The sequence below is a fragment of the Callorhinchus milii genome, unplaced genomic scaffold, assembly GCF_018977255.1.
Source record: "Callorhinchus milii isolate IMCB2004 unplaced genomic scaffold, IMCB_Cmil_1.0 Scaffold12, whole genome shotgun sequence".
Lineage (NCBI taxonomy): Eukaryota > Metazoa > Chordata > Chondrichthyes > Chimaeriformes > Callorhinchidae > Callorhinchus > Callorhinchus milii.
The window spans coordinates 15,708,785-15,736,168 of record NW_024704753.1 but is presented as its reverse complement, the minus strand read 5'-3'; the positions used below and the strand labels follow the sequence as shown (position 1 = coordinate 15,736,168).

Sequence of the window (27,384 nt, the reverse complement as noted above, 5' to 3'; positions counted from 1 at the left end):
GGCCTCAGCACACGAGAGCTCGCAGTAAAGGCAGCCAAGATTCCACTTCATGATTGTTAACGTGTGTGTGTCTGTGTGTGAGTATGTGAAAAATATACAGTTACTACACGTGACAGTAAATCTTCCAGCGGAGCTTTGACGGGGGAGGCACGGAATCGAATGCAAGGCTTATTTTCCTTATGTTTGTGTGTCTGTGCGTGTTTGCGGGGCCTGTGCGCGTGTGTTAAGACGCTCTTCAGGTCCGGCTGCTTCAGCAGAGAAAACGGAACGCATGAGGGTGAAAACCCATCCAAAACGCCAGAAGGAGACAGTCACTAATACTGTACGTGAATCCCCCTTGAAAAGTCGCAGTAGCCAGTGTAACAGATTGTTTTAATTGTTTCTGACCCCTGAAAATATGTAACCGTGCAGATTGATGTTATCTTTGCCTTTGGGTCTGCTCTATTTTGCTCTTGGCAGAGTGAAAAGATTCCTGGCTGTAAATTAAGTTGCGCTTGCTGTGAATAAAATCCAACTTGAATTGCCAAATGTTCCTGTAATTGGATTGACACTCAGCGCCAAGTGTACACAGAGGTTGATGCTGGGAATTTAAACCTCACCTGGAAATACTCTCATCTCGAGGTCGAAAGGTTGTGGGGGTCAAGCCCCGCATTGATATAGATTTTAAGCTTGCACTCTAGACCGGCACTCCAGTGTGGGTGCGAGGGGAGAGTCTCATTGTCGGAGGCGCCATTCTTCAGACGAGACTTTCAAACCGAGGTCCTGTCTGCCTGTTTAGGTGGACACGAAAGACCCTGGGGCGCGGGAAAGGAGAATCTACCCCGTATCCTGGCCGACCGTTAAATTACGTCAGTCGCTTCGCGGCTCTTGGTGAGTTAATTGCGGTGCTCAAATTTGCCTACGAAATAGTCACCACACTTTGCAGTGTATTTTGCGCAGTGATTTTCTGAGTCATTCCACTGAAGTGACTATGTCAAATGTAAGGATTATTTGTGCGTCAGCCTGGCTCAGTGGTTAGCACTCGCTTCTCTGAGGTTGCGGGTTCAAGCCCCACGTTGGGACTTGGACTTGTATATTCTAAGCTGACACTGCAATGCAGTCTTGCATTGTTGGAGGTGCCATCCTTCGGATGAGACATTAACCCAAGGCCCTGCCTGCCTGTTCAGGTGGACGTTAAAGATCCCATGACGTTCTTTCAAAGGAAAATGGATCATCTGCCAGTGTCCTGGCCAACCAAAAATCCCCCCCCCCCTCCCCCAAGTAAAATTCCACGGCTGTTTGTAGGACATAGCTGGGTACAAACTGGCCCAGAAAAGCGTTTCTCCCACAAAGTACACAAGTCAATCCACTTTACAGTAAATCCTGCGGCCGCTCTTGAGGAGTCTCGATGACGTGATGAGGCACGGTATCAAATGCAAGGAATATTATTGTTATATTGGTTTAATTTGCTCTGTGTTGCGGCTGTTGTGGGTTTTAATGGGATGTTTGCAATTAGCAATCACCAGTGATGTATGGCACATTCTGACCAGGAAGCAGACTGACTCACTAATGCATGGCCTGTGTTGGCCTCACTCACTCACTCACTCGCTCGCTAACCCTGCCCTGTGGTCACTTTAAACAGATCGCTTTAAATGTCTTCGGGGTCTTGAAAGCAAGGGCCAACTCAGCACAGCCGAGTGTAACCTGAATCGTGAAGCTGATCGCCGGCTCCCAGAGGGTAAAAATAAACCCTGTGCTCTGTCTGTCTGCACACATCTGATTAAGCTGCCGAGTGGGTTGCGAAATCTCACGCTTACCCAAAACCTGCTTAGGAACCCAGAAACTGCTGCCCTGATACATTTTTAAGTGCAAAAAAAAAAGAGCAGGACATCTGCCACCAGCGTCTAATTGTAAGTAAACTGTGGTGTGGGAAGTCGTTGCCAGTAAAGTGTTTGAAGTCTTAACAGTGCACTAACAAGGCTCTGTTGCTAAGTTCTGTCTGCAGAAAAATCTCGGTGTCTGATCCTCTGAGTGAATGACACGATCTTTATTAACACAGCTTCACGTTGCGTTCCTCTCCCCTCCCTCGATTCACCGATCAGCTGAGCCAGAGATTGGGGAGGGTTTCGTGTTCAAATCTCTCCCGTGCCCCCAGGTGACTGAGATCAATACTTGAAGGGGCCTTCATTAGCCTCATGGTCCTGAGTTAATTGCAGGAGAAATTTGGCTGCACTGCAGCTGCCAACCCCTACAGAGGGCAACTGGGTGAGGACAGCAGCAGATTGTGGGATCTCAGCACCCACCCCAATGGGGGAAACCAGTCCACATCTCACCCCCCAACCGCAGGTAGACGGGGGATGGGGGAGAGAGAAACCTGCCTTTTGGGGTATATTGGGGGTTAGGGGTGGGGCTAGCAGGTGGAGACATGGTCTATCTGGTTGAGGCGGGACCTGTTGGGTGGGGGGGGGAGTGCTGAAATGGTGTTTGTGGGGAGTGTGTGATGTATGGGCTACACTGAGACTCGCACATGCTCTGAGGCATCAATGTCTCACCAGCGGCCTGCGCTGGGAACAAATCTGGTGGGTGTGGGGGTGGAAGGGTTTAGGGGCAGTGGAGGGAGGAAACATCCCTCTTTTCCTTCCGTTGGTGCGGAGGCCACACAGTTTAGCTTTATCCAGCGAAGGGATGCCTCAGAGTGTGATACTGGGCACGGGTATTGTGGAGACACTCTGAGATAATAACTTGGTCACTCAATCCACGAGTGTTTGTGGGACACTGTTGTGCGCAATTGGCTGCCACGATTAGCCAAGAAAATATATAGAATCAATTCACTTTACATTGTATTCTGTGAAGCGCTTTGAGACGTCTCAATGACGTGATAAGGCGTTATACAACAACAACAACAACCATAACAACAAAGTTACATTTGCACAGTGCCTTTCACATCGGGAGGACGTCCCAAGGAGCTGGACAGAGTTATGGACCCGAGGCAGGGTGGAGGGCAGGGTGGGGGGGAGGGAAGCTGGGAGATCGAAAGCACGGTCGAAGAGGAGGGTCTTGAGGTGGGTCTTGCAACTTGTATTTATATAGCGCCCTTCACGCAGGGTAGTGTCCCAGCACGCTTTAAATGCATCAAATGGTATCGAGTGCAAGGATGATTATTATTATCAGCGGTCATTATTTTACAGGAAACCCCCCCCTTGAGATCGGGAAGCATGGAACAAGGCAGGAAAAGGAAGAAGAACAAGGAGGGGAGATCAAAAAATGGTGACCAGCCCAAGAGGGGCGTCAAGGCGAGGGGTAGCGGCAAGCAGATGAGCGCCGTGGCCGACAGCGTGGTCCGGCCCGCTCCCCCGAGCCCGGCCGAGAAGGTGATGGTGAAGAAACCCAGCGACGAGTCATCCTTCACCTTCTGTCTGCAAGTGCTGGTGCCCTACGTGTTGGCAGGGCTGGGCATGGTGATGGCAGGGATGGTGCTGGATCACGTTCAGGTGGGTGAGCTCACGTCCTTCTCCGTCAAACGCCACTTGTCACTCTCATCGTGGTCGTCAGTCCCTCTGCTTTCCCGGTGTCCTGGCCAACACTCTCGATCGCTCACTCTCCGTGGCTGTTTGTGGGACATTCCTGTGTGGCAACTGGCTGCCACACTTTGCCCACAGTATCCACAGTCACTCCACTCTACAGTACATCCAGTGAAGCGCTTCGAGATGTCTCGGCGACGTGATCAGGCACTATGTCAAATGCAAGGATTACTATAAGGCAAAACTTCTCCTTTTCTCGCTCTTGGTCTTTCTCTCGTTTGCTGGCTCTCGCTTTCTCTCATGCTATATTTCTTGTGTTCTCTCTCGCTCCGCCTCTCTTTCTCTCTCTCTCGCTCGCTCGTGTTCTACCTTTTGCTCTCCCTTTCTCTCGTGCTCGCTTTCTCTTTCTTTCTCGCTCTTTCTCGCTCTCCCAAGGTCAGCTACAGCACGGGTTAGAGACAGAGTAAAACCTCCCTCTACACACCGCCCCCCCCATTCGGTACATTGGAGCGACGGAGTAGAGGGGGAGATTTAGTCAACGTGTGGATGTGCTGGAAGCTGACACTGAGTCTCTGAGATGATGGGGGGGTGGGCGATGCTGGTGACCCAGTTGGAGATGGAGCTTTGCTTCTCTGCCAACAAAATGAGACAATTCACCCGCAAACTAACGGGGGTAACCTTCACCATCACATCCCAGCTGCTGGATCCTGCGCTGGTAACTGGACTCAAATCACAATAACAACAACAACAACGTGCATTTATATAGCGCCCTTCATGCGGGATAGGGTCTCGGAGCTTGATGCCTAACGTGGGAGAGTGGGGAGGTGACTGTAGGGAAGGTTCAAGAAGAAGCTCTTCGGGTGTGATTTGAAAGCGGTCAAAGAGGAGGGAACGAGGAAGAGAGTCCCCTAATTTCGGAGCGTAGCGGCTGAAAGCACGGCCGCCGATGGTGGAGTGGACGAGGGAACAAACAGGAGGCCGGAGCCAGCTGGGGGGAGGCGGCTGGTGTTGGGAGAGGGGTGTAAGCAGGTCGGAGGCGCCAGGGCATGCAGTGATTTGTACGCGAGTGTGAGGGTCTTGAAATCGATCCGTTCCGCGATGGGAAGCCAGCGGAGCCTGGCGAGGGCTGGAGTCGTGGGGTTTTGTGTGGGTGACGATACGGGCGGCAAAGTTTTGAATCAGCTGCGTTTTATGAATGGTGGAGCTGGGGAAACCGGTGGAGGGCGTTGGAATAATCGAAGTGGGGGGGGGGTGACGAACGCGTGGATGAGGATTTTGGTTGCTTTCGGGGGTAAGGTAGGGTTGGAGGTGAGCAATGCGAGGCTGGTGGAGGAAAGCGAGCCTGGTCAGGGAAGTTAAATCAGTCGGAGCAGCAACACTCTGTTGATTGGAAAGCTGTGAGCTGGTCTGTCTGCACTGGAGGCTGCCCTACTCTCATCAGAACTGTCTTACTTTGGATCATTACATGATCCCTGGTCTAACCTATTACTGTAAGATCCGGAAGAGGTAATTCCGGGTCATCCCAGCCTGTCCTTGTCCCTCCCTGTTATTGGATCACGGCAGCTTGTTTTCTCCACACCCTCACTTATAGTAAGCAGCTGCTGGTAGGTGGATCTCAAATAGTTCTGACCAGCGACGTTCCCAGTCTAATTTAGTTCCCACTAGAGCAGCCTCGCATCTATCCCGTGTCTTATGCACCCTGTGTTTATCACTCTGATTAATGGACGTATCTAACTGCTGTCGGTTTACGGTGAAGGATTCGCTGTCGTGAGGCCGTAAGAAAGAAGCCGGACGAAAGAAGACCGAGTTCCATCCAGTTCAAACTTCTGCTTCGCTCACAAAATACAGTCAATTCACTTTCCAGTATATTCTGTGAAGCGCTTTGAAACGTCTCGAAGACGTGACGAGGCGCTGGGTCAAATGCAAGGATTATTATCATATATAACATGTTGATATTTTGACGTTTTTTTTTAAAAAAAGCAGAAACGTTGCCAAGAATCCTTCCGTGGCTTAGGGTTTATCAGTGAGGGTCCAATGGGTGGAAAGGATAGTTGGCGGGGGTTTCCACAGTTGACCTAAACCCCCTGATCTGCTCTGCAGGACATCCTCTCCTTCCTTGTTCAAAGCAGAATGTTATCTTCAAATCCAAGGAAGCTCACTGAGGGAGAGCATGCAACAGGTCCACAAGTCTCTGCCTCTGCCACAACCCTGTGGTGTTTGAGTGTTTAACGACAGTCTCGTGAAGCTGTCCCTGGTTGTGTGCCAACAACAACAACTTGCCTTGTCACCCCCCCCCCCCCCCCCCCACCCCTTACCCTTACCCTCCCCAGCCTCCACCCCTCCTGATCCCAACCGCCCCTCCTGATCCCAACAACCACCTGACTGTCCAGCACCTTGGGAACGTCAGCCTGATGTGAAAGGCGCTGTACGGGTGTAAGTTGTTGTTGCGTTTACGTAGCGCCCTTCACTCCGGCTAAAGCATCTCGGAGTTCACCAGCGAGGGAGAGGGGCACTAATCTATCCTGGGGTCGAGACTCGCTGATCCACCCTGAGGTACTGTTCACAACTGTGCTCTTTTCTCTCCCCCTCTCTCTCGGCAGCACTGGACTGTGTTCCAAAACATCTCCGAGCTCTTCATCCTGGTTCCTGCCCTGGTTGGTCTCAAAGGCAACCTGGAAATGACGTTGGCATCCAGGCTATCGACAGCGGTGAGCTTCTCTCTCTCCTCCACTCTTGTCTTCCTTTCTCGCTCTCTCTCACTCCCTTTTCTCTCTCGCTCCCACACTTTCTCTGTGTCTCGCCCCTTCTTCGCTCACTCTCTCACTCACTCTCTCTTATTTCCTTGCCCTTTTTCTCTCACTCTCTCTGACTGACTCTCTCCCCCTTTCTCTCTCGCTCTTTTACTCACTTACTCACTCTAACTCACTCACTCTCTCACTCACTCTTTCACTCACTCTCTAACTTGCTCACACTCACTCATTCTCCTACTCACTCAGACTCACTCACTCACTCACTCTCTGACTCACTCTCTCTCTCCGTCCATCCCTCGCAGGCTAATACCGGCCACCTGGACGATCCAAGTGAAAAGTGGAAGATGGTTATCTGTAACCTGGGTTTGATCCAGGTTTGTGCTCTCGCTCTGACGGTAACACTGACGGTACCTGCTTTACCCAGCACGTAATACCATGCGCTTGCCATGTGCCGACCGTGCTCTTGGTGCGTTTACTCCCCGTATACTGTTGACCATGTGTGCTGTCTACCACGGCAGGTCCAGGCTACGGTGGTGGGTTTCCTGGCAGCGATCGCCGCCGTGCTCCTGGGCACCTTCTCCAGCGGGCGAGTGGACCTGGACCAAGCGGCCGTTCTCTGCGCCAGCAGCATCGCCACAGCTTTCATCGCCGCCCTGGCATTAGGTAACAGGGACGTCCACAGCAACGGCACCCTTCGCACGGGGTAGCGTCCTGAAGCGCTTGACAGTGACGGAGTCTGACCCCAAGCCGGGGGGGGTGGGGGGGAGGAGGGGAGGGAAGGTCACCGCGAGCACGATCAAAATGAAAGGTCTTTGGGCGGGATTTGAATGCGGGGAGGGATGGAGCAAGGCGGAGGGGTTCAGAGAGAGAGAGTTCCAGAGCTTTTGGGGGCATAGTGGTTGAAAGCACGGCCACCGATGGCTGGCGGGGAGGGAGCGAGGGGCGAACAGGAGGCCGGAGGAAGAGCGACGAGAGCAGCTAAGTTCATTATAACATGGGGGATAACGCAGCCAAATAAAGGAGTGGACTCTAGTGACTGGGAGTCTGTCTGTAACTCAGGGCGTCGCATTCTGTGGGTCTCACTGCCACAGGATGGCACTGTGCACACAGTGAACAGCATATGGTTTTTTTGGCTGAATGTAACTTGGGTTGAGGTCAGTTTCTCAGTTTACAGCTGCCCTCCAGTAAGGCTGGACAGTGGTGTCAGCAGTGACTGCGTTGGTGGGTATATGCATGTGTGTGTGGGTGGGTGGGGGGGAGAGAGTATGATAGCCAAGCCTGATCCTATCCTCTCTCACCTACAACACGCATGTTCACTCTCTCAATCTGGACTAGGAGCAGAGACCCGGAGCTTCCTGAACCTCTCTGAGTTGCCGTCTCACCACTTACCTGCCACAGGCTCGCAGATAAACTGTGCCACAGAGACCTGGGGTAGACGAGTTTCCCCCAAGCATGGGACAGAACTGTACAGAGTAGGAGGGTCCCGGCTTTGCTCCTGCCCTGTTCCCCCTTATGAACAATAACTTGCATTTATATAATAATAATAATAATCTTTGCATTTGATATAGCACCTTATCATGTCATCGAGACGTCTCAAAGCGCTTCACAGGTTATATTGTGAAGTGGATTGACTGGGTATTTTGTGGGTGTAGCGTGGCAGACAATTGCGCACAGCAGTGTCCCACAAAACAGTCGTGGATTGAGTGACCAAATTTTTCCTGGAGGGATTATTACCTTCCCACACCCAGTTCAGTTCATATCCCGCCTCGTCAAACATCTATCCCAATTCCCTTTTAAAACAATAATGATGATGATGATAATAATCCTCGCATTTGATATTGGTATAAAAGAATGCTACGGACTCAGCAGAGGTTTGTGACGGAGAATTTCACATTCTCTCTCCCCTCTGGTCGCTCGCACACAAATAAAAAACTCTATCTCAACTTTCCCCTTCTTGTCCTCTCTTCGTGCTTTGTCTAAATACAAAGATACCCAGAGGGCAGTGTGGGCTGGAACTATCTGTCCTGGCCCCTACTTTGTTGGCTTTTAGCCGTCCGCGAGAGAAAAACAATGTACGCTCTCTGGTTCCCAACTCGCCAGTCAGTGAGCGGAAATCGGTGGATTTATTATTAATAATATTAATCATCTTCGCGTTTGATACAGCGCGGTGTCGGGTAGCTGAGACCCCAAAAAGGAAATAACCTTTTGCTGTCCTTCCTGTGCATTTATTGAACATTGAGTGCACAGCATCTGAGAGAGAGAGAGAGAGACGGGTAAACTATTCAGATGTGGCCTTTACAACGTGACTGGCTTCCTCTCTGCCAGCTGCACTAACCAGAAGGAGGGGAGTTTCTTTCCCATGCTCCGGGCTAAATTCACACCCAGGTTCTGGTACCGAGAGATCAAATTAACCAGTACATTAACCAACACCCATAAAAAAAACTTTCTTGCTGGAGCTCTGAGCTTGAAACTGCGACGCAGCTGCTGACTCCAACAGCGCTGGATACCGGGTAAACCACAGGTGTTCGACAGCTGTAGCAGAAGCGACGAATAATAGCAAGAGATTGAGAGAAGATGGAACATGCTTCCCTCTCGTGCGATGTCTGTCTGGATATAATATACCCAGAGGGCATTTTAGGCCAGAACCATGCATCCTGCTCACAGTTTGTTGGGCTCTGGCCGTCAGAAACATCGACCGATTTATATGATGCTGTCGCTGTGCTGGGAATGGGCAAGAATTCTACCTCGGGAGCTTGGATCCACAGTCTTAGCTGACGCCCCGATGTTGTGCTGGGAGAGTGTTGAATTGTCAGAGATGAGGCGTCAAACCGTCTGCTTGTTCGGGTGGATGTTAAAGATCCCATGGCACTGCTCGAAAAGAGGAGAGACTTTCTCTCTCTCTCGATGTCCTGTCCTGGCCAACAATCCCCCAAATAAAATTGGTCGCTCACTCCATGGCGGTTTGCGGGGACGCTGCTGTGCGCAAACTGGCAGACGCGTTTCGCCCACAAAATACACAGTCACCGCACTTTACAGTATATCCTGTGAAGCGCTTTGAGACGTCTCAACGACCTGATAAGGCGCCGTATCAAATGTAAGGATAATTATTAGTTATTACGAATAATTGGGGCTGGGTTGCTGAGATTGAAACGAAAAGCTTTGTGAGGAGGTAATGATAATAATAATTCTTGTATTTCATAAAGCGCTTTATCCTGTCTCCGATAAGTCTTTTGTGGGCGAAACGTGATTGATACACAGTCGGGCCCGTCTGTCGACACTCCCCAGGGCTCTTCGCGGCTGATCTCTGTGGTTCCCAGAGTCCATGTGCACATACGCCCCAGACTGACTCCCACGCCTGCTGACTCAAGGCTGATGTTGGGTTTCTCCCATTTTATTGCTTCATTCGCCTGTTGAAGGCCTGCGACTGCTCAGCTCTGTGGCTGAGAAAGCATTCCGGGACCCTGCCGCTTGTGAAAGGCGCTAAATAAATGCAATATGTTGTACTTGTTGAGTCTCCAGACCTTATGCTGTGGCCTCCTGGGCTGTGGTTAGGATGTGTTCGATGGTGGAAGAGCATGCAAACAAGGATACCTGTCTGATATCTGTATTCAGCAGATACAGAGAGGGATATTCGAGCAGACTTTATCACTGAATGGCCGGGGGCTTAGCACCAAGTTCTTGTTGTGCCCCCCTCCCCCCTCCTTAACCCTTCCCTCTCGCTTCTCCCCCTTCCATCGTGTTTTTCTGCTGTTCCCCACAGGGCTGGTGATGATCGGAGTCATCCTCGTCTCCAGGAAAGTTGGGATCAACCCAGATAACGTGGCGACACCGATCGCAGCGAGTCTTGGCGACCTGATCACGCTCTCCGTCCTGGCCGGCATCAGCAGCACTCTATTCAATCACATCGGTACGGTATGGAGCCGAGGCGAGCCACAGCTGACGGTGGTGTGGGGGGGAGCAAATATACGATAATAATCCTTACGTTTGATTTAGCACCTCATTGTGTTTTGTGGGTGAAACGCGGCAGCCAGTCCTACGATCGGCCGTGGATCGAGTGACCATTTTTATTTGGGGGAATTGTCGGACAGGACACCAGGAGGGAGAAGCTCTCTTCTCTTTTGGAACAGGGCCATGGGATCTTTGACATCCACCTGTACGGGCAGACGGGTCCTCGGTTTAACGTCTCATCCGAAGGACAGGAAGCAGTCACGCTTCATTCTCCTCCCACCACCACCCATCTCAACTCCTGTCCCTACTCACATTTTCCCCCCATCTCCACACACACTCCTCGCCTTGAACCATTCGGAGACGGTTCCTCCTGTCCCGCTGTCTGTGCTGATTGTGTCTCTCCGCGTTGGTGTCTAGACCTCGTTTACCTCTCGCCGTTGGTGTGCGTTCTCTTTATTGCTCTGATCCCCGTCTGGGTGCTGATCGCCAAGAGGAGTCCTGCCATCCAGGAGGTGCTGCGGTCTGGCTGGCAACCAGTCATCACCGCGATGGCGATCAGCAGGTCAGAACAACAGCAACTTGGAATCATATAGTGACCTTCGCACTGGGCAGACTCTCGAGTGGCGCTTAAAAATGGCGGAGCCTGAGGCCGGGCGGGAGGAAGGAGGTGACCTTGGGCACGGTCGTAGAGGAAGGTCCTCAGTCGCGATCTGAACGAGGGATAGGAGGTGGCAAAGCGGAGGTGTTGAGGGAGAGAGTTCCAACGTTTCGGGGTGTAGTGGGTGCCGATGGTGGAGCGGGTCGAGGGACAAGACTGTTAGTATGGCATTACTCAGTTTAGCCTCTCCCCCCACCCACCCTGCAGTGCAGCTCCCTTTTCCGCGCGGTTTCCCCTCCCCAGCGAGACTTCCCCCCCCCACCGCACAGAATTCAACAACCTGGTTGTAACCCACTTGAGCTCCTCAGCGAGACTCTGTGATCCCACGGTGGAGTCTTCACCTCTACAGGAGACTCGCAATCAAAACAAACCGACACTGTAGCGAGCCCCTAAATAACAGGCTGACTTGTCCTCCCGCTTTACAATTAGACGTTAACAGGGGATAAAAGTTGGGAGGGTGTTTTTGGCGAGAACTGCGTCTCTGCTGCCAAACATATGTCCGTTCTTTCTCTACGTTTCAGTGTTGGAGGACTCATATTGGACAGAACGGTCACAAACCCCAGCTTCGAAGGCATGGCAGTATTCACTCCCGTTATGAATGGTACGGTTCATATCTTTTCATTTAAAACCTTCTGTGGAACACCCCCCCTTTTTTTCCCCCCCCCCCCCGCACCATACTTGCGGCTGTGTGACACATTGCGGAGGGAGCTTTACTCTGTTTCTAACCCTGTCCTGGGAGTGTGGGCAGACAGTGTAGAGGGAGCTTTACTCTGTCTCTGTCTCTAACCCGGACCTGGGAGTGTAGACAGACAGTGTAGAGTGAGCTTTACTAAATGTCTAACCTGGAAGTGGTGTGATATGGTTCGTGTATGAGGGCTATTTGGGAGGGGGGGTGGGGAGGGAGGGCTCTATGGGGAAGGGGCCGAGGACTGGATAAGGTGCAGGTGTGAGGCATCAATGACGAACATCTGGTTGGGCTGTTTTCCAGGTGTTGGAGGAAACCTTGTTGCCATTCAGGCCAGTCGCATCTCTACCTTCCTGCACTTCTGGAGCATACCTGGAGTCTTACCCCACAAGATGCGTCAGAACTGGCCCAATCCCTGCACAGTGTTCTTCAGCTCAGGTGCGCTCTGTCTCCACACGCTACACCTGCCGGCAAAAGTGGGATGTAAACATCATTATAATCCTTACATTTGATACAGCGCCTTTCCAGTCATCAAGAAGTCCCATAGCGCTTCTCAGGACATACCGTAAAGCGTTAGGAGTGTGTGAATTTTGTGGGGGAAACGCAGTCAAATTTGTAATGTTAAAAAAGACTTAAAAACGTTAACGGACGGGTGCAATGAAACTTAAGATGCAGTTTCCTTCATTTCCTTCGTCTTGTCAACGCGCAAACATTCACAACTAACTAAAGGATCGCAGGAGGGGAAGATTCCTTCACCTGTTATCACCCTGAAGCTGTCAGTGTTCCAATGTTATGCGTGTGTATGCGTACAGCATATATATATATATCTCAGTCCGTGTGTGCATGTGTACATGCAGGTGTGCCACGTTTCGCCCACAAAATATACAGCCAATTCACTTTACAATATATTCTGTGAAGCGCTTTGAGACTTCTCGAAGACATAAGACACTGTATCAAGTCCAAGGATTATTATTATATCTCAGCCCCCGTGGGTGTGGTTGTGTAAATGTAAATCTCTATATGTGTGAGTTAATATCTCAGTCTGCGTATGGGGCGGGCGGTGGTGGAGTTGCTCATCTCGGGTGAAAATAAAAAGTAATAGAAAATAAATATATATTTTTTAAAAAATGTAATTTAAAAAATAATAGAATTTTTTTTATTTTTACCTGTTGCTGCACAGTGGGTAAGTGTCCGGTGTGGAGGTACATTTTCACCCACTGTAAGCAAGTCACTTATCTTGTTCTCCTCGTCAGGTGTGAATTCAACTTCCGCCCGTGTCCTATTCCTGCTGGTGGTGCCTGGCCACCTGTTGTTCCTCTATACGATCCATCTCCTTCAGGGGGGTCACCTGCCCATCACCCCTACCTTAATCCTCTTCTATCTGACGGCTGCCCTCCTGCAGGTAAGACCACAGTACAGGTGTGGCCAAGTTGCCTTGGTAAGCAAACCCTGAATAACTAACAGATTCCCCCCCTCCATCTCAACACAGCAAGTGGGAGTAATGGTAGAGGACACAGGCAAATCAAACGACAACAAGTTACATTTGTACAGTGCCTTTCACGTCGGGAGGACGTCCCAAAGCACTGGACAGTCATGGATTTGCATCCTAGCTGGGGGAGGTTGGGATCAGAAGGGGTGGGGAGGGGGCAGGGAGGGTAGAGGTTAGAGGTATGAGGATGACCGAAGGCGGGCAACGAGGAAAGGACTGTGGGATCGAGTTCCAAAGGGTGGGGACAGAGAGGCTGAAGGCCCGGCCACCCATGGTCATGGAGCAGGCGGGATCCCGCTGAGCGGACAGTTCGATGTGGAGAGAGCAGGTCGAAGATTACATGGGGAGAGGAGATGTGACAGTTTACCTGGGATAAGTTTAAGCTTACACCAATCCTCGTTCCCGATGGTTCACTTGGTAAAGCTGCTGTCTCGCAGAAGAATTAAAAGCTCGACCACTGGGGTGGTGAGGCAGGACAAATGGGAGACATGAAGCAGAGCGGAATGGCCGTCCTAGGTGCTGGGGATGCAGGTTAGAGTGTTACAGGCAATGGCGGGTCACTGTTATTCCCTTTATTGTTTCCTTCCCTGTTGACAACAGGTGGGTATCCTGCTCTACGCAGCTGATCTGATCGTTCGCCTGACGTGGCGTAGAGGGCTGGACCCTGACAACTTCTCAATCCCCTACCTCACCGCTATGGGAGACCTGCTCGGCACTGGGTTCCTGGCTCTCTCGTTCCACTGCGTGCAGCTCATCAGAGACGATCTTTGAGAATGATGGAGCGGGACATGGGAAAGGTTTGCAAAGGCTGACAAGGTACCAGTCGGTGTTGGTGGCTGGCCGGCAGTCAACCTCACACTTGGTTTCTAGCCGCTAGGTGTCGCTATGCGTCAGTCATTAAAGTCCAATGTTAGTTGTGTCAGGAAAGGGGTGGTGCTGCGGACAGGGGAGTTGCTCTGCAATCTTTAATGTCAGCCCAAGAACACGTTTTCTCTCTAATCACAGCATCGTTAACAAGAACAAATTACATTTGTACAGCGTCTTTCAGGGCGGGAGGTCGGGGATGTCACCTCAACCTCCTCACAGTCACAGCTTCAGGAGACAGGAAACGTGAAGCTTCCAAAACCAAAGGTCTACCCACACCCACACAGCGCTGCACCATTGCTATAACATGAATCAGGATGGACCTTGCGAATGGTGGTGGTGGGGGGTGGTTTGGGAAGAGAAACATTATTTGCAATTTCCAAAAGCTGTCAAAAGTGGCAAGAGAAAGGGATTTGACATCTCCACTGTCCTCTGGTGCAGGGTCTCTTGACGGCTTGTTGAAAAGAGAAATTAGCCCACACCCCCTCACCCGGTGACCAGCTCAAAAACTCTGGAGACCTCAGGCGTGAAATCCCACTGGTGATAAGACTCTATATTATCGCCGTGAAAACTCACGCAGGCACACACACATCTTTGTAAGAACGTCTGAAAATTGGTTTCCAACCTTGAAACTTATGCATTTGCCAAAACTCTGCCCAAGCTTTAGCACTCAAGACTAAAACCAGGTGGAATTTCAGGCCTCGGGCGAGAGCAGGAACAAGGGCTCTGTTGTGACTTACCAATGGTTTCCCCCTTCCCTGCCCCATCCTGCCCCCCCTCTCCCCCCGCACCCTGGCCCCCCCCGCACCCTGCCCCCCCCGCACCCTGCCCCCCCACCGCACCCTGGCCCCCTTTCCCCCCACCCTGCCTGTCCGCAGGCCAGGCTCTCACATAAACAATGCTCACTCACCAGTACACCAACAGGAGGGAAAGGCCTAAAAACTGTTATTGATAAAGGTGAGACAACAAAGTCAACACATGGCCAATCAAAACAAAGACATTTTATAAGAATTAATTTTTGGCTGGGACCAGAGTTTGACAATATTTCTTTTTTGTGTATAAAACTGATGGTCCTCTCCCTAAAGGGACCATTGCACAGCCCCAAATCAACGAATGTCATCCCTCCCTATGTGCGACGGTGTCAAGTCTTGGAACGTTGGAAGATTTTGAAACGTTGGAAGTTTTTTTTTTCTCTCTCTCTCTGGTCACTTTCTCTCCCCCTCTCCCCAGAAGCTGAGTTCCATTATTCTACCTGATAAGACCAGACAAAAAGAGAGATTTCCACCCCCCCACCCTCACCTCACACACAAAAATAATTCCTCGAATGATGCTTAAGATGTGTGGTAACCTTTAAGAGGACACCGTGCCTAAAATCCCCAAATTCGTTCCAACTTGCCGGTCTGCTCTGTGCGTTTGCATTAACTCCACTGTAGTTCTCTTCTGAAACCCCCTCAAACAATGAAATGCTGCAATTCTCCCCCCACCACCATCCCCATTCCCCCCTAACCATCTCCCCACTCCACCATCCCAATCCCCATCCCATGGACAAGACCCAAAGTCCATTATTGCAAAGCACAACAACAAGGAATTCACTGCCGAGAAATCAGAAGCATCAAAGTGTCCAGATTTACAAACTACTCAAATAAGTTAAAAAAAAGTCTTGGAAAAACATTCCCTCACAGTTAAAAGTTGTTCTTTTTTTTTCTTTGAAAAAAAAACCCCTAACCCTCAAAGAAGAATGTCTGGGGTTTTTTTTTTTTTGCTGGGTCACCGAATGTTCAAGTACAAAGGTACGGAATAGTTAAAGAGTAAGAAGTCAAGTTTGTATAAATTATAAAGTTTCTTCTGGTAAAAGGGGCTGATGTTCTTGAAGAACTTGGCTGTCATGTTGTCGGTGGTCCGTGTGGTTTTGGAGGAGGCGGGGAACCTTATAGGGGGGTCTGGCCCCACCAGGTCCAAGACATAGTTGGCATCCTGTAGCAGCGTCTCGTACTTGCCAATGATGTCGTAGTTTAGGAGGCAGGGGTGGCAGAGCGAGTACACGGTCTCCCAGTGCTCATTGAAGGGCTCTTCCCTCCTCGTCTTCGGATCGACCAGGTACCAGACGAATTCCTCGAAGCGCACGTCGTCTCCCCTCTCGGCCGCCTCAGGGCTGGGGTCCCGGCGGTGGCGCTTGACGATTTTGGTGCCATAGCGCTTGTGGAAGGCCGTGTTGTACTTCCTGGTGAACTTGTTCCTGTAGGCCGAGACCAGGCGCTCGAAAGGCTCCCTCACGAAGATGAACTTGAGGTAGTTTCTCAGGCGGTAGTTGATCTCGGGAGTGCTGTACTCGCTCAGGGCCTTCAAGTTGGAAGGCACGTGGGCCTCATTGGCTGGAATTTTCAACGGGTCCCTGTACTTGCCATCTCCCGTTAGGACCATCATCACCCTCTTCCAGTTGGTGCAGGCCACCTTGGGGACGTAGCAGTAGAGCAGCCCGTGATTGTCGTCCACCACCAGGTGTTTGAGGTCGTCCGGGGTCAGGATCCGGCGCTTGCGGGTCACCATGTTGTGTGCCGCGCATATGCCGTTCAGCAGCGCCCGGCGTCGCCTCTGCATCTCCTGAGCGTCCAGGTCGTCCAACTGCAACGCGAGGGGAAGAGACAGTTAATGAGGAGCAACCCAGCCTCTGGGTGGGGAATGGGAATTAAATGGGAACGAGCAGGTCCTGACTGGCACCTAAATAGCAGAGTAAACCCAACCAGCACCTAACTAACCCCCAAAGCATTTGGTGGTCACTCAATTCACAACTGTTCGTGGGCAATTGGCTACCGCGTTTCGCCCACAAAATACACAGTCACTCCACTTGACAATATGTTCTGTGAAGCGCTTTGAGACGACTCAATGACCGTGTTAAGGCACTATGTCAAATGCAAGGGTTAGTATTATTATTAATAACTAGCAGCATAAACACAACTAGCACCCGACTAACAAGGTAAAACCTAACTAGCAGGATCCTAACTAAAGGGGCCTCCACTCCTAAACCCACCACCCTGCCTGAGGTTTCAAGAGAGAACTGGATGCATTTCTGGGAATATTGATCAATATAATAATAATAATCCTTATATTTAATACTGTGCCTGATCGCATCATTGAAACGTGTCCAAGAGCTTCCCAGAATATTGCAGTGAAGTGACTGTGGCCGAAAGGTGAGGTGGCAGCGACAAGGGCCAAGGGTGGGGCAAGGGGCCAATGCGAGGGGAATAAGCTGAACAAGAGCTGTTGAAGTGATGGGCTCAATAACCTTTTCCTGTTCTAGGTTAAATTCCTTAACGTGTCCTGCGTCGATGGAGGGAAAGGAGAAAGTCAAGTCAACTGGGCACGCCACTCCCACACACCTGCGTGTGCGTGCCTCTATTCAGCGAAGGCTTCGAAAGCAATGTTAGAGGATGATCCGAGAGATCAGAGAACACCCCGGGCAGCAAACTGGAATGTTACATTTTGTGTTAAAAAAAATGGCCATGTCACATTGAGCGGAGATTTTCATCGCACCTCCGAGTGCACGTTTCGCACTGAAGCTTCTCAGACAGTACCTCACAGTCAGATTACAATCTTGTAATATACTGTAGTGCCTTTTGTGTCCTGGCCAACACTCCTCCAGATAAACCGGTCATTCATTTCAGTGCCGATTGTGGGATTTTTGCCATGCTCAAAAAGGTCTAAAGATCTCAGCGTCCATCTACGAGGTGAATGGTGATTTTATCTGGAGGATTGCTGGCCAGAGCGCAGGGAAGAAGGAAATCCCTTGCCTTTACGACTTATGTCGTGGGATCTTCGATGATACATTTCACAAATAAATTGACAGCCCTTTCTTCCTTGCTTGCTTGCTTGCATCTGCCTGGCCCCGTTTAAAGAAAAACTTTCGCAAGAGCTTTGTTCCAGGATAATAAAAAAAAGCAGAAAGATTCTTTTTAAAAATGGGAAAAAAAAACCTCTGGGATTCACGATCAGCTTCTCTTATCGACCGGACAGGGATTTGGCAACTTCCTCAACATCTGTAATAACTGCGGCAAAATCTGTAACAACTTAGCAGCGATCGAAACCGTGGGTGGGGGGAGATGGGGGGGGAGCCGGGGGGGGCTGAAAGCACACCGTCTCAAAAAATCTCCAGTGTGGTGGGATGCATGGAACCTATTTGCTTTGGATGCTCCTCACCATGGTGATGGCTTTTCCGCATGTGTCAGAGGCTCAGCTGACCAAACAAAAAAAAAAGTGTACAATTTTAAATGCCGTCACCTTACGGTTAGACTAGGAGTCACCTCTCATTTTTTACTGAGCAAACGCCAACGCCCCTCCTATTTCCCCCTCTCCCCCTCCTTCCTCTCTTCCTCCCCCCCCCACCACCCCAACCCATGACGTTCCATTTCCCGTCCCACAACCGCACTGGCGTGTGTTCCAAATCGAAAAAAAAAATCCTCCGCCTATCAACTAAAAACTAGACAGCAAAATGAGTTCTGCACCGTAACCCTAACCCTTACCCCAATGATAATGGATTCTTAACCTTTATTTGCATTCTGTCATTCTTAGCTTCCTCCTCTACCCGTCTCCGCGTCTCCGCATCTCCTCCCTCCCTCCCTCCCTCCCTCCCCCACCCCACCCACCACCGAAGTTGTCATATCAGGCAAAATATTCTTAGTGACCATTTTACCGTACGCACACACTACGCTGAACTGCGATTTGTGAACGTTTCTCACCAACGATGCTCCTTGGAGACAAAAGAAACCATCTGTGGGGCGAAGGGGGTGGGGGGGGGGGGGGGGTTAGGAAGTAAAAGCAAAAATTTTAAGAAGAATCTGTACTGCAGTGTATTGCAGTCACCCTGTGGTTAGACTCAAGAGTAATCGCTTGTTCGTAGGTTAACGATCCCTTCCTCCCCTCACACCCACACACAAGACACTCACTCACTCACTCACACTTGCATCATTGCATTACATAACGACTGCCCTGAATTTATTCAACAAAATGTCATGCGGCGAGGGCCTCGCACCCCCCCACACCCCCCACCCCCCCACAGCTCAACTGGTTAAAAAAAAGCCACTGCTTATTGCAAAACGAAGATAAACAGTTTATGGAAAGCCTTTAAAGCCGCTCGTCTGTATTGAGTTAGTGCATCTTGCCTATTGTGACAGGAATGACAAGCGCTGTACATATCTGGATAAACAGCCGCAGCACAATTTATCCACTTTCCTGCTGATTGTCCCTCTCCCTGACCCATAAGGTCCGCTCACCGAGAAAGGGCAACTCGGAACTGATGCCGTGAGGGTTACGCGTGTGTTCAAGCGCTCTGGGACGCCACGCTGCGTGAGGCGCGCGATACAAGTTGACCTCGTTTGTGTCTCGGCCTCGCTCTCGCTTTTACTGGCTCATTGGCCGAGTGAATCTCCCTCCCTAGCCCAGGCCCCAAGTTTCGCTCTGTGTGTTGGATGATAAGATTTCTCAGCCCACTTGACTCAGCGAAAATCTCCCCGCGATTTTCTACGAAACGTCCGATTCAGCCGCACGTCGTCAATCTTGGTTTCCTGCCGTATCAGGCCTACAGCAGGAGTCAGAAGTTTGAAGTCTGATCTCACTTGAAATGCAAGCACTGAATATGCTGAGTTAGCCAGAGTGGGGGCGAGGGGTGGGGGTGAAGAGAAAACTATAATTGGTCTCAGTGTCCCTGAGCTATTGACGTTGGGAGATTTACAGCTCGTGTCCTCTCCTGTAGCAATCCCCGCCCGGCCTCACTGGCTCCCGCAGAGGCAGCAATGCAGAGTTCAAAATCCTCGGTCTTGCCTTTCAAAGCCTTCCATGGTCTTGCTCCTCCCCATCTCTATGACCTGCTAACCCTTACTGACCTGCCCGCTCCTTCCACTCAGCGGGTCCAGCCATCGGCGACCGGACTTTCAGCCTTTCCCCCCCCCCCAACCACCGAACCGATCGACTTCAAGATCCTCACACTCGTGGTCAAATTCATTCACTCCCTACCGTCTCCGACCTCCTCAATCCCCCAGTCCACCACTCAGCACCTCCGCTCGGCTGACATCGGCCTCCTGCTCGTCCCCTCGCACTCTCCGCCCCACCATCGGAGGTCGTGCTTTCAGCCACTACGCCCCGAAACCCTGGAACACTCCCTCAATCCCTCCGCCTTGCCCCTTCTCCCCCCACTTTTCAAGTCCCGCCTGAAAACCTTCCTTTTCGACCGTGCTTACGGCCACCGCCCCCACTGGCTCGGAGTCAGGCTCTGCCACTGTTAAGCGCTCTGAGACGCTGTGTGGAGGGCACTATATAAGTGCGAGTTGTTATTGTAATTTGTTGTTGTTGTTGGGCTCCCAACCCACAGCAGGGATCGGAAAAAACCACACACACCCCAATACACTCTAGCCCAGTGGCAACCAAGGGAAATGTCAGTGCCTTCACCAGTTAAGCTGGACACAGCAAGGATTAAACCTGAGGTAACTCGAGTTTACACTCAGTAAATATACCAACTGCATCTGCGCCAATATTCTTTTGGGGGACAAGACCAGTATTTTAGCCAAAGTCTGAATTACTCAGTTTGTGCACAGTTTGGCTGTTGGGTAACCGTTTAGTCGGTAGGAACTTCTCAAGACGTCGCTTTTCACAGCATGTGGGGCAGAGAGCGAGGACGTGAGGACAGATGAGGCATTCATTCCCCCAGACCAACGCCTCAGGCACTTGGGCAGCTTTGTGCCCGGAGGCTCCAGGGACGTGGTGCTTGTACGTGTTACAGGCAAAACAAGAGTGTAAATCAACTGGTCTCTTTGTCTACAAAGGTTTGGAGCCCCCGTTGAATGACGGGCAGCTTCCCCACCGCTGGCGAGGTATGGAAATGTAGCCCCGGGTATCGATGACAAAAACAACAGGCGGGAAACTCTGCAACTAGCTTTACCTGAACTTGTGCCAAAAGTTTTACAGGATACAATGTTTTTCGGGGAGTATTAATCTCCCCCAAGAGTGAGGCCATAACTCAATCTCCAGGAACCCTGTTTTCCCACACACACGTAAGCACATGCACACACACACACACGCGCGCGCGCGCACGCACGCACGCACACACACACACGTGTCTACCATTTCAGTCATTAGCCTTCATTCCCCGGACAAAGAACGCCAATGAAACTGGTTCAGAAACCACTGCATACGTGTCTGTATACCAGAGCACAGGGTAATTAATCAGCCCTCAGGCTTGACCTGGTCAATTAGTTACCCAGTCTGCCTAGTGGTTTATGCTGTTGTCTACACTCCCGCATTCCCAAGGCTGAGCAGGATAAGATTCCCAAATGTTACCACTCATCCACATGGGCACACACACACGATCATTATCAAACCCCCCGAGGCCTAAATACGGCCACAGCAACAGGTAGACACACGGCGGGCGACAGGCAGACACACGGCGGGCGACAGGCAGACACACGGCGGGCGACAGCCAGACACAATGCCGTGGATTCCCTCCAGCACAAGCACTAACCCTGGCCAGAGACCCAGCACGGTATCGAAGTTAAAAGCGTAAAGTTATTCACGATGTTTAAGGGAAGAGGGGGGGGGGGGGGAAAGAAAAGGATTTGTTTTATTTCTCCCAGAAGAGATTATACAATTGAATTTGCTGACATCACTCGCTCGCACTCCAGAGCTTCACTGTGCCGGACACAGCAGGAAGGTCCCTGTTTATCCAGGCTACGCTGGGCTATGTGAGCTGGGTTATCCTGTGTAGCTGTTTGAATTGGCTTCAGTCCAGCCCAAATGGGTTAGAACATCAATAGAGTCTCGATTGCTGCACAGACACTCAGACAGTTATCTAGAAAAGTGAGCGCACAAGACGATGAGAACTCCCCCATCACACAACCCCCCCTCCCCCCCACGTGCCCCACACCCCCCCTCCGCCCTGCCTTCAGCCCCTCAACCCCTCACTCCATCTTGGCTCATTGGATACGAACAAAAGGTGGAGTCCTGTAGCTCAGTGGTTAGAGCACTCGCTTTGCAAGCGAGAGACCTGAGATCAATTCCAGGCAGAGGGCGAAACCTTGGGCACGTTTCCTTACTCCACACAGAGCCTAATAATAATCCCTCCAAAACACAAAACAATAATTAAATTGGTCATTTTCAATCTACGACTGTTTGTGGGACATTGCTGTGCGCAATTGGCTGCCGCGTTCGCCCACAAATATACAGTCAATTCACTTTACAGTGTGTTCTGTGAAGCGCTTTGGGACGTCCTCCCGACGTGAAAAGCGCTATATCAAATGCAAGGATTATTATTATTATTATTAAAACCAACAACAACTATAGCGCCATTCATGCAGGGTAGTGTCTCAGAGCGCTTAACACTGGCGGAGCCTGATTCCGAGCCCGGGGTGGAGGGAGGAGGGGGCCCCTCGGCACAGTCGAAAAGGAAGGTTTTCAGAAGGAACTTGAAAAGGGGGAGACGGGGGGTAAGTTGGAGGGATTGAAGGAGAGAGTTCCAGAGTTTCAGGGAGTAAAGGCTGAAAGCGCACCCTCCGATGGTACGGCGGAGAATGCGATGGACAAGCAAGAGGCCGGTGCCAGTCGAGCGGAGGCACAGCTCGACTAGCAACTGGGTTCCTACTTACTGCTTAGAGGCGATTATGTGGAGTGAGGAAACTTGCCCAACATTTCGCCCTACCTTACCGGAGGTAAAAAAAATATAATCCTTTCACTCCCAGACAACTGAGACAGACAACACCTGGCCAACCTCTGGCAGTGGCCGGAGGCGTGTTACCCAGTCACACAGGGAGAGGAAGAGATGGAGACAATGATCGCATTCGTCTGGTCTCCCAGAGACTGACAGCTGTGGAGCAGCCGGGATGAGGGGCATTTACTGCAACAAACACACCAACAGCATCGATTCATTCACAAAACAGCCACCAGCAAAACCTGAGATAGACCTCGGGCTTCTCACAGGAGCCAACACCCCAACCACAGCAAGCCATTACAGTGTGACTGTCCTCAACACGATCACTTCCAACTCATTCTGCCCAGTGCCACCCTCACCCCCTCACTCTGCCCACGTCGCTCTCACTCGTTCAACCAAAACTTAGCTTCCTAGGAACATAGGCACAGGAGTAGGCCATTCAGCCCCTCAAGCCCGTTCCGCCATTCTATTAGATCCTGACTGATCTGTACCTCAACTCCATTGACCCGCCTTTGCTCCCTGTCCCTTGATACCCTTACCTAACAAAAATCTATCCACCCCAAAATTTTGAAAATCTCCAGCGTCCACTGCCTTCTTGGAGAGAGAGACAGAAAGCCAAGGTGAGAGGGTGCCACCGGTGGACATGGCAATGCTTCCCCCACAAATTACACAGTCAATTCACTGTACAGTAAATTCTGCGAGTCATTTTGAGACATCTCAGCAATGTAATAAGGCGCTACATCAAATGCGAGGATTATTGTAATAATTATCAATGTGTGTGAAAGAAGGGGACATACGACAGAGAGAGAGGCGGGGGGGCAGATGAGAGGGAGAGTGGGGGGGGGAAGCAGAAGAGTGCGAGAGAGGGTCAGATGAGAGAGAGAGCAGGGGACAGATGAGAGAGGGGGGAGTGGCAGATGAGAGAGGGGGGAGTGGCAGATGAGAAAGGGGGTGGGGGCAGATGAGAAAGAGGGGGCAGATGTTCTCTCTCTCTCCCTCATTCACTTTGATATACTGCAAAGTGAATGTGAGAGAGAGAGAGAGGGAGGGAGAGCGTGTGGAGAAAAAGCTCCGCAGTAGGAGACTGATTGAGCAATGTACCAGCTGCGAAGCTGTAGTAACTGAGCAGAGGGGAGCAAAAGGAGCTTCCAACAATGACAAGTCACTAAACATGTGCCAGGAGTTGTGTAGGAACCCAATACCAGCCTCGTTCACTGGAGATGGGCAGGGACCCAGCGCAGCTGGAGCAGGCAGCGTTCCTCTGTCCCAGCGCCAAACCCCACACCGCACAGTCTGGTGCCCATTAAGCATCGCTCCCTGGGAGGAGGGGGCAGCACGTTTACAACTACTGCACACAGAGCCATTGAGGAGGAACTTCATTTAAAGGACCGTCAGTTCAGAACAAGAAGAAACTCTTTCATTGTTCGGAGAAACCCGGGAGGAAGGGGGAAAGTGGGGGGAGGGAGGTGGTGGTGGTGGGAGGCAACGAGGCTTTCAGGTCTGAATCACAGCAACGCTTATATCGTGCGTGTGTGTAAAAAAAAACACAAAGAATTTTTTAAAAAGTTTGGCAAACAGATTTTCCTGAAGACAGTGACCCCTTTAACTGCGGAATGAAAGCTTCCTGCTTGCACAAAGGTTCTCAGAATTGATGGAGATTCAGGAGCTCTTCCGGTCCTTTTCATAGCTCACAGATTTCACCTCCCACACACACTCACCCCCCACCCCCCCCCACTCCCAAACGCACACATACGCGCACACAGCCTGACCCCACCACACCCACCACACCCACCACACACAGATCCCCCATCACCACACACACAGCCTGTACCCCCTGCCCCCCCCCGACCTCCACACACACACACACACACACACACACCAGACTCCCCCTACACGCACACGCATACAAACCCCCAACACACGCGCGCACACACACTCTCCTCAACACACACACACCCTTTCCCAAACACACACACACACACACACACAGGCCCTCCTCTCCCTTTTCCATTAGTTTGCGATATCACACAGAAAAGGTTATCTAACATCTGAGAAGCTCAGAAGAAACCGCGGAAAGTGTAGAAATGAGCTGGTGAGGCACCAAATTATTCAGCAACAGAGAAAAAAACAACCCCCCATTGTGTCATACAACAGCACAATCATTTATTACATATATATATATATATTTGAATCATTCTGTTAAATTGGTCTTGAAATATAATAATGAATAAGGGCAGGGAAGGAAGGGGTGGGAAGGTTACCGAAGGTTCGGTCAAAGAGTTATTTATATATAAAAAATAATCCTTGCATTTAACGTAGCGCCTTATTATGTCTTTGAGACTTCTCAAAGCGTTTCACAGAGTATACTGTAAGGCGAATTGACTATATTTTGTGGGTGAAATATTTATGTTATGTAAAATAAATAATATATTATAAATATGATGTAAGATATTATAGACTGCTCATCGTATCACATATGACAGCTGACAGCAATATACACACGCGCACACACGGTAACTCCATTCAGGAATTAATTTCTGATCTGCTTGAAAATAAATATTTAGCAACTTTCAGGAGTTACTATCATTCACCCCCTCACCTCCGCACCACCAACAGACTGGCTTGCCTGCTGCGGGAAGATGTGGTCAAGCACTGAGGTCCATTCATCAGACACTCAGCGAAGGCCAGCGAGCTTCCGGGCTCAGGACAGTCTATCCAGAGCAACGATTCACAGAGTGCAGGAACATAGAAACAGGAGTAGGCCATTCAGCCCCTCGAGCCTGTTCCACCAGTCTATTAGCTCATGGCTGATCTGTACATCAACTCCAATTTAAGGCCTCGCCAGGCAAGAGATCAGCGTTCCTCCTAAAGGATCATCCGCACCACCCAAACGGTGTAGGGAATTTAACAACAAGGACTTCCACACAGCTCCACTAACTCAACTTCCCTCTCCGAGGGTTCAACGTTCAGAAATAGGAAGCGGAAAGAGAGCAATGTGGCCGGGTCTCAATGCAGCGATAGGAGGTTCGTTGCAGAGATTTCAGGCAAGCTGAGCTTCCCGCAAGAGTTTAGGCCACAAAATACGGTCAATCCACTTCACAGTATATTACTGTGAAGCGCTTTGGGACGTCGCAACGACGTGATAAGGCGCTAACACCCAGAGGCAAGGATTAGTATTTTTAAGCAATCTGAGCCTGCGTATACTGGCTACAAAGGGGGGGCGGGAAGCAATTGCCATCTCTGGAAAGAAGGTTGAGCTTTATTAACCCACCACATGACTGACTGACCAAGAAACACTTCCCTCTAGCCAGTTTCCTCCTACACGCAGTGACCCCCAGTTTGGGGGGGGGGGTTAAGAGGGAGAGAGGGGGTAACAAGCAAACTGACCACCACAAGAGTCTAGAATATCGGTTTGTCCACATATACTATGTTACTGTAGAATCCACAGCAACACATATCACCAACCCCTTTCAATTTAATTCTGCCGATAACTAACAGGAAAAAAAACACTGATTTTAATACTTCGGGGTCCACCAGGACTTCCAGGCAGCTCCACTAACTCAACTTCCCTCTCCGAGGGTTCAACGTTCAACCTAAAGAGGTTTAGAGTTGCAAAGGGCAATTTCAGAACAGACAGCCGGAAGATTTTTTTTCTCTTTACCTAAAGGGCAATCAATGACAGGAACAGGTTGCCAGGGCACATGGCTGAAGTCAATAACAACTTGTATTTATACACCGTCCCTCCCACGGGGTTGCGTCCCAGAGTGCTTTCAGGTCACAGGAATCATGTTTAGAGAAAAAAAACAGTTTGATATAGCGCCAGCGGAGGCGTGGGGTGTGTGGGTGGGGAGGGGAAGCGGTGGTGTTCTGGAGAGGATGAGATCAGAACGGGCCCCAAAGCCTTCTTCATCCAAACCTGGCTTGTGGTTCACAGAGGGCTATGTGAGGAGATACGGACCAGGCTAGGCACGGTGACACTGCAGAAAGATCTCGCAGTATCACGGGACCTCGGAGGCTGTGGATCACACGGTGCTCGCTGCAGAAATAATGAGTATCTCAGGAAATTAGAAACCTGAGATAGCATCATGTGTGATAACTCACTCGTTATTGTGCTGCACGGAAATGTGGGTGGGAGTCAATACTCCTAAAGCTGTGTCATTTTTTCCCCACTGTAAGCCCACAGAGATCTAGGACACGGGTAGGTAGATACACAGTGGAACTTGAATACAAGCCGGTGAGTTATAGTGGGCTTTAATTTCTCAAACACAACACATTGTAAATAGATTCTCATACACACACACAGTAATAGAGACGGACAGACACACACATAGTAATAGAGTTATACACGCAAGTGATAGATAGACAGACACACACACACACGGGAAGAGAGACGGACAGACACACACATAGTAATAGAGTTGTACACGCAAGTGATAGATAGACAGACACACACACACACGGTAATAGAGATGGTCTCAATGAGATGGAAGGATATTCCAGGCAGGGGGCGAAACCTTGGGCAAGTTTCTTTACTCCACACACCTAATAATAATCCCTCCAAAAAAACAAAACAATAATAAATTGGTCATTTTCAATCCATGACTGGTTGTGGGACACTGCTGTGCGCAATTGGCTGCCATGTTTCGCCCACAAAATATATACTGTCAGTTCACTTTACAGTCTATGCTGTGAAGCGCTTTGAGACGTCGAGAAGATGTGAAAAGCGCTATATCAAATGCAAGGATTATTATCATTATTCGATGCCTTTCCTGCATAGAGACACTGAGCGTCTCCTTCAGGC

General features: G+C 50.5%; 2 protein-coding genes across 4 annotated transcripts in view; one reads left to right on the top strand and one right to left on the bottom strand.

Moving 5' to 3' along the window:
- The first annotated feature begins 829 nt into the window (after positions 1-829).
- LOC103176679 (solute carrier family 41 member 1) lies at positions 830-17,745 on the top strand. 2 transcript variants are annotated; one of them, XM_007890358.2, is made up of 13 exons: positions 830-870; positions 1,622-1,889; positions 3,168-3,470; positions 6,101-6,208; positions 6,553-6,624; positions 6,769-6,913; positions 10,011-10,157; positions 10,616-10,760; positions 11,378-11,457; positions 11,845-11,979; positions 12,795-12,943; positions 13,631-13,846; positions 17,193-17,745. In XM_007890358.2, exons 3-12 carry the CDS (start codon positions 3,195-3,197, stop codon positions 13,799-13,801), a joined length of 1,428 nt encoding a protein of 475 aa, XP_007888549.1. In that variant the 5' UTR covers positions 830-870; positions 1,622-1,889; positions 3,168-3,194; the 3' UTR covers positions 13,802-13,846; positions 17,193-17,745. The 2 variants fall into 2 exon arrangements, with proteins under 2 accessions (XP_007888549.1, XP_007888548.1); XM_007890357.2 differs by lacking the exon at positions 830-870 and having other exon boundaries at positions 1,549-1,889.
- si:ch211-236h17.3 (carbohydrate sulfotransferase 11) overlaps positions 14,876-27,384 on the bottom strand; it is a 27,946-nt gene continuing 15,437 nt past the window's right edge. For both annotated transcript variants that reach the window (XM_042339473.1, XM_042339472.1), the window contains exon 4: positions 14,876-16,516. In XM_042339473.1, coding sequence (XP_042195407.1) covers positions 15,662-16,516 — 855 coding nt within the window. In that variant the 3' untranslated portion in view covers positions 14,876-15,661. The remainder of the gene's footprint in view (positions 16,517-27,384) is intronic.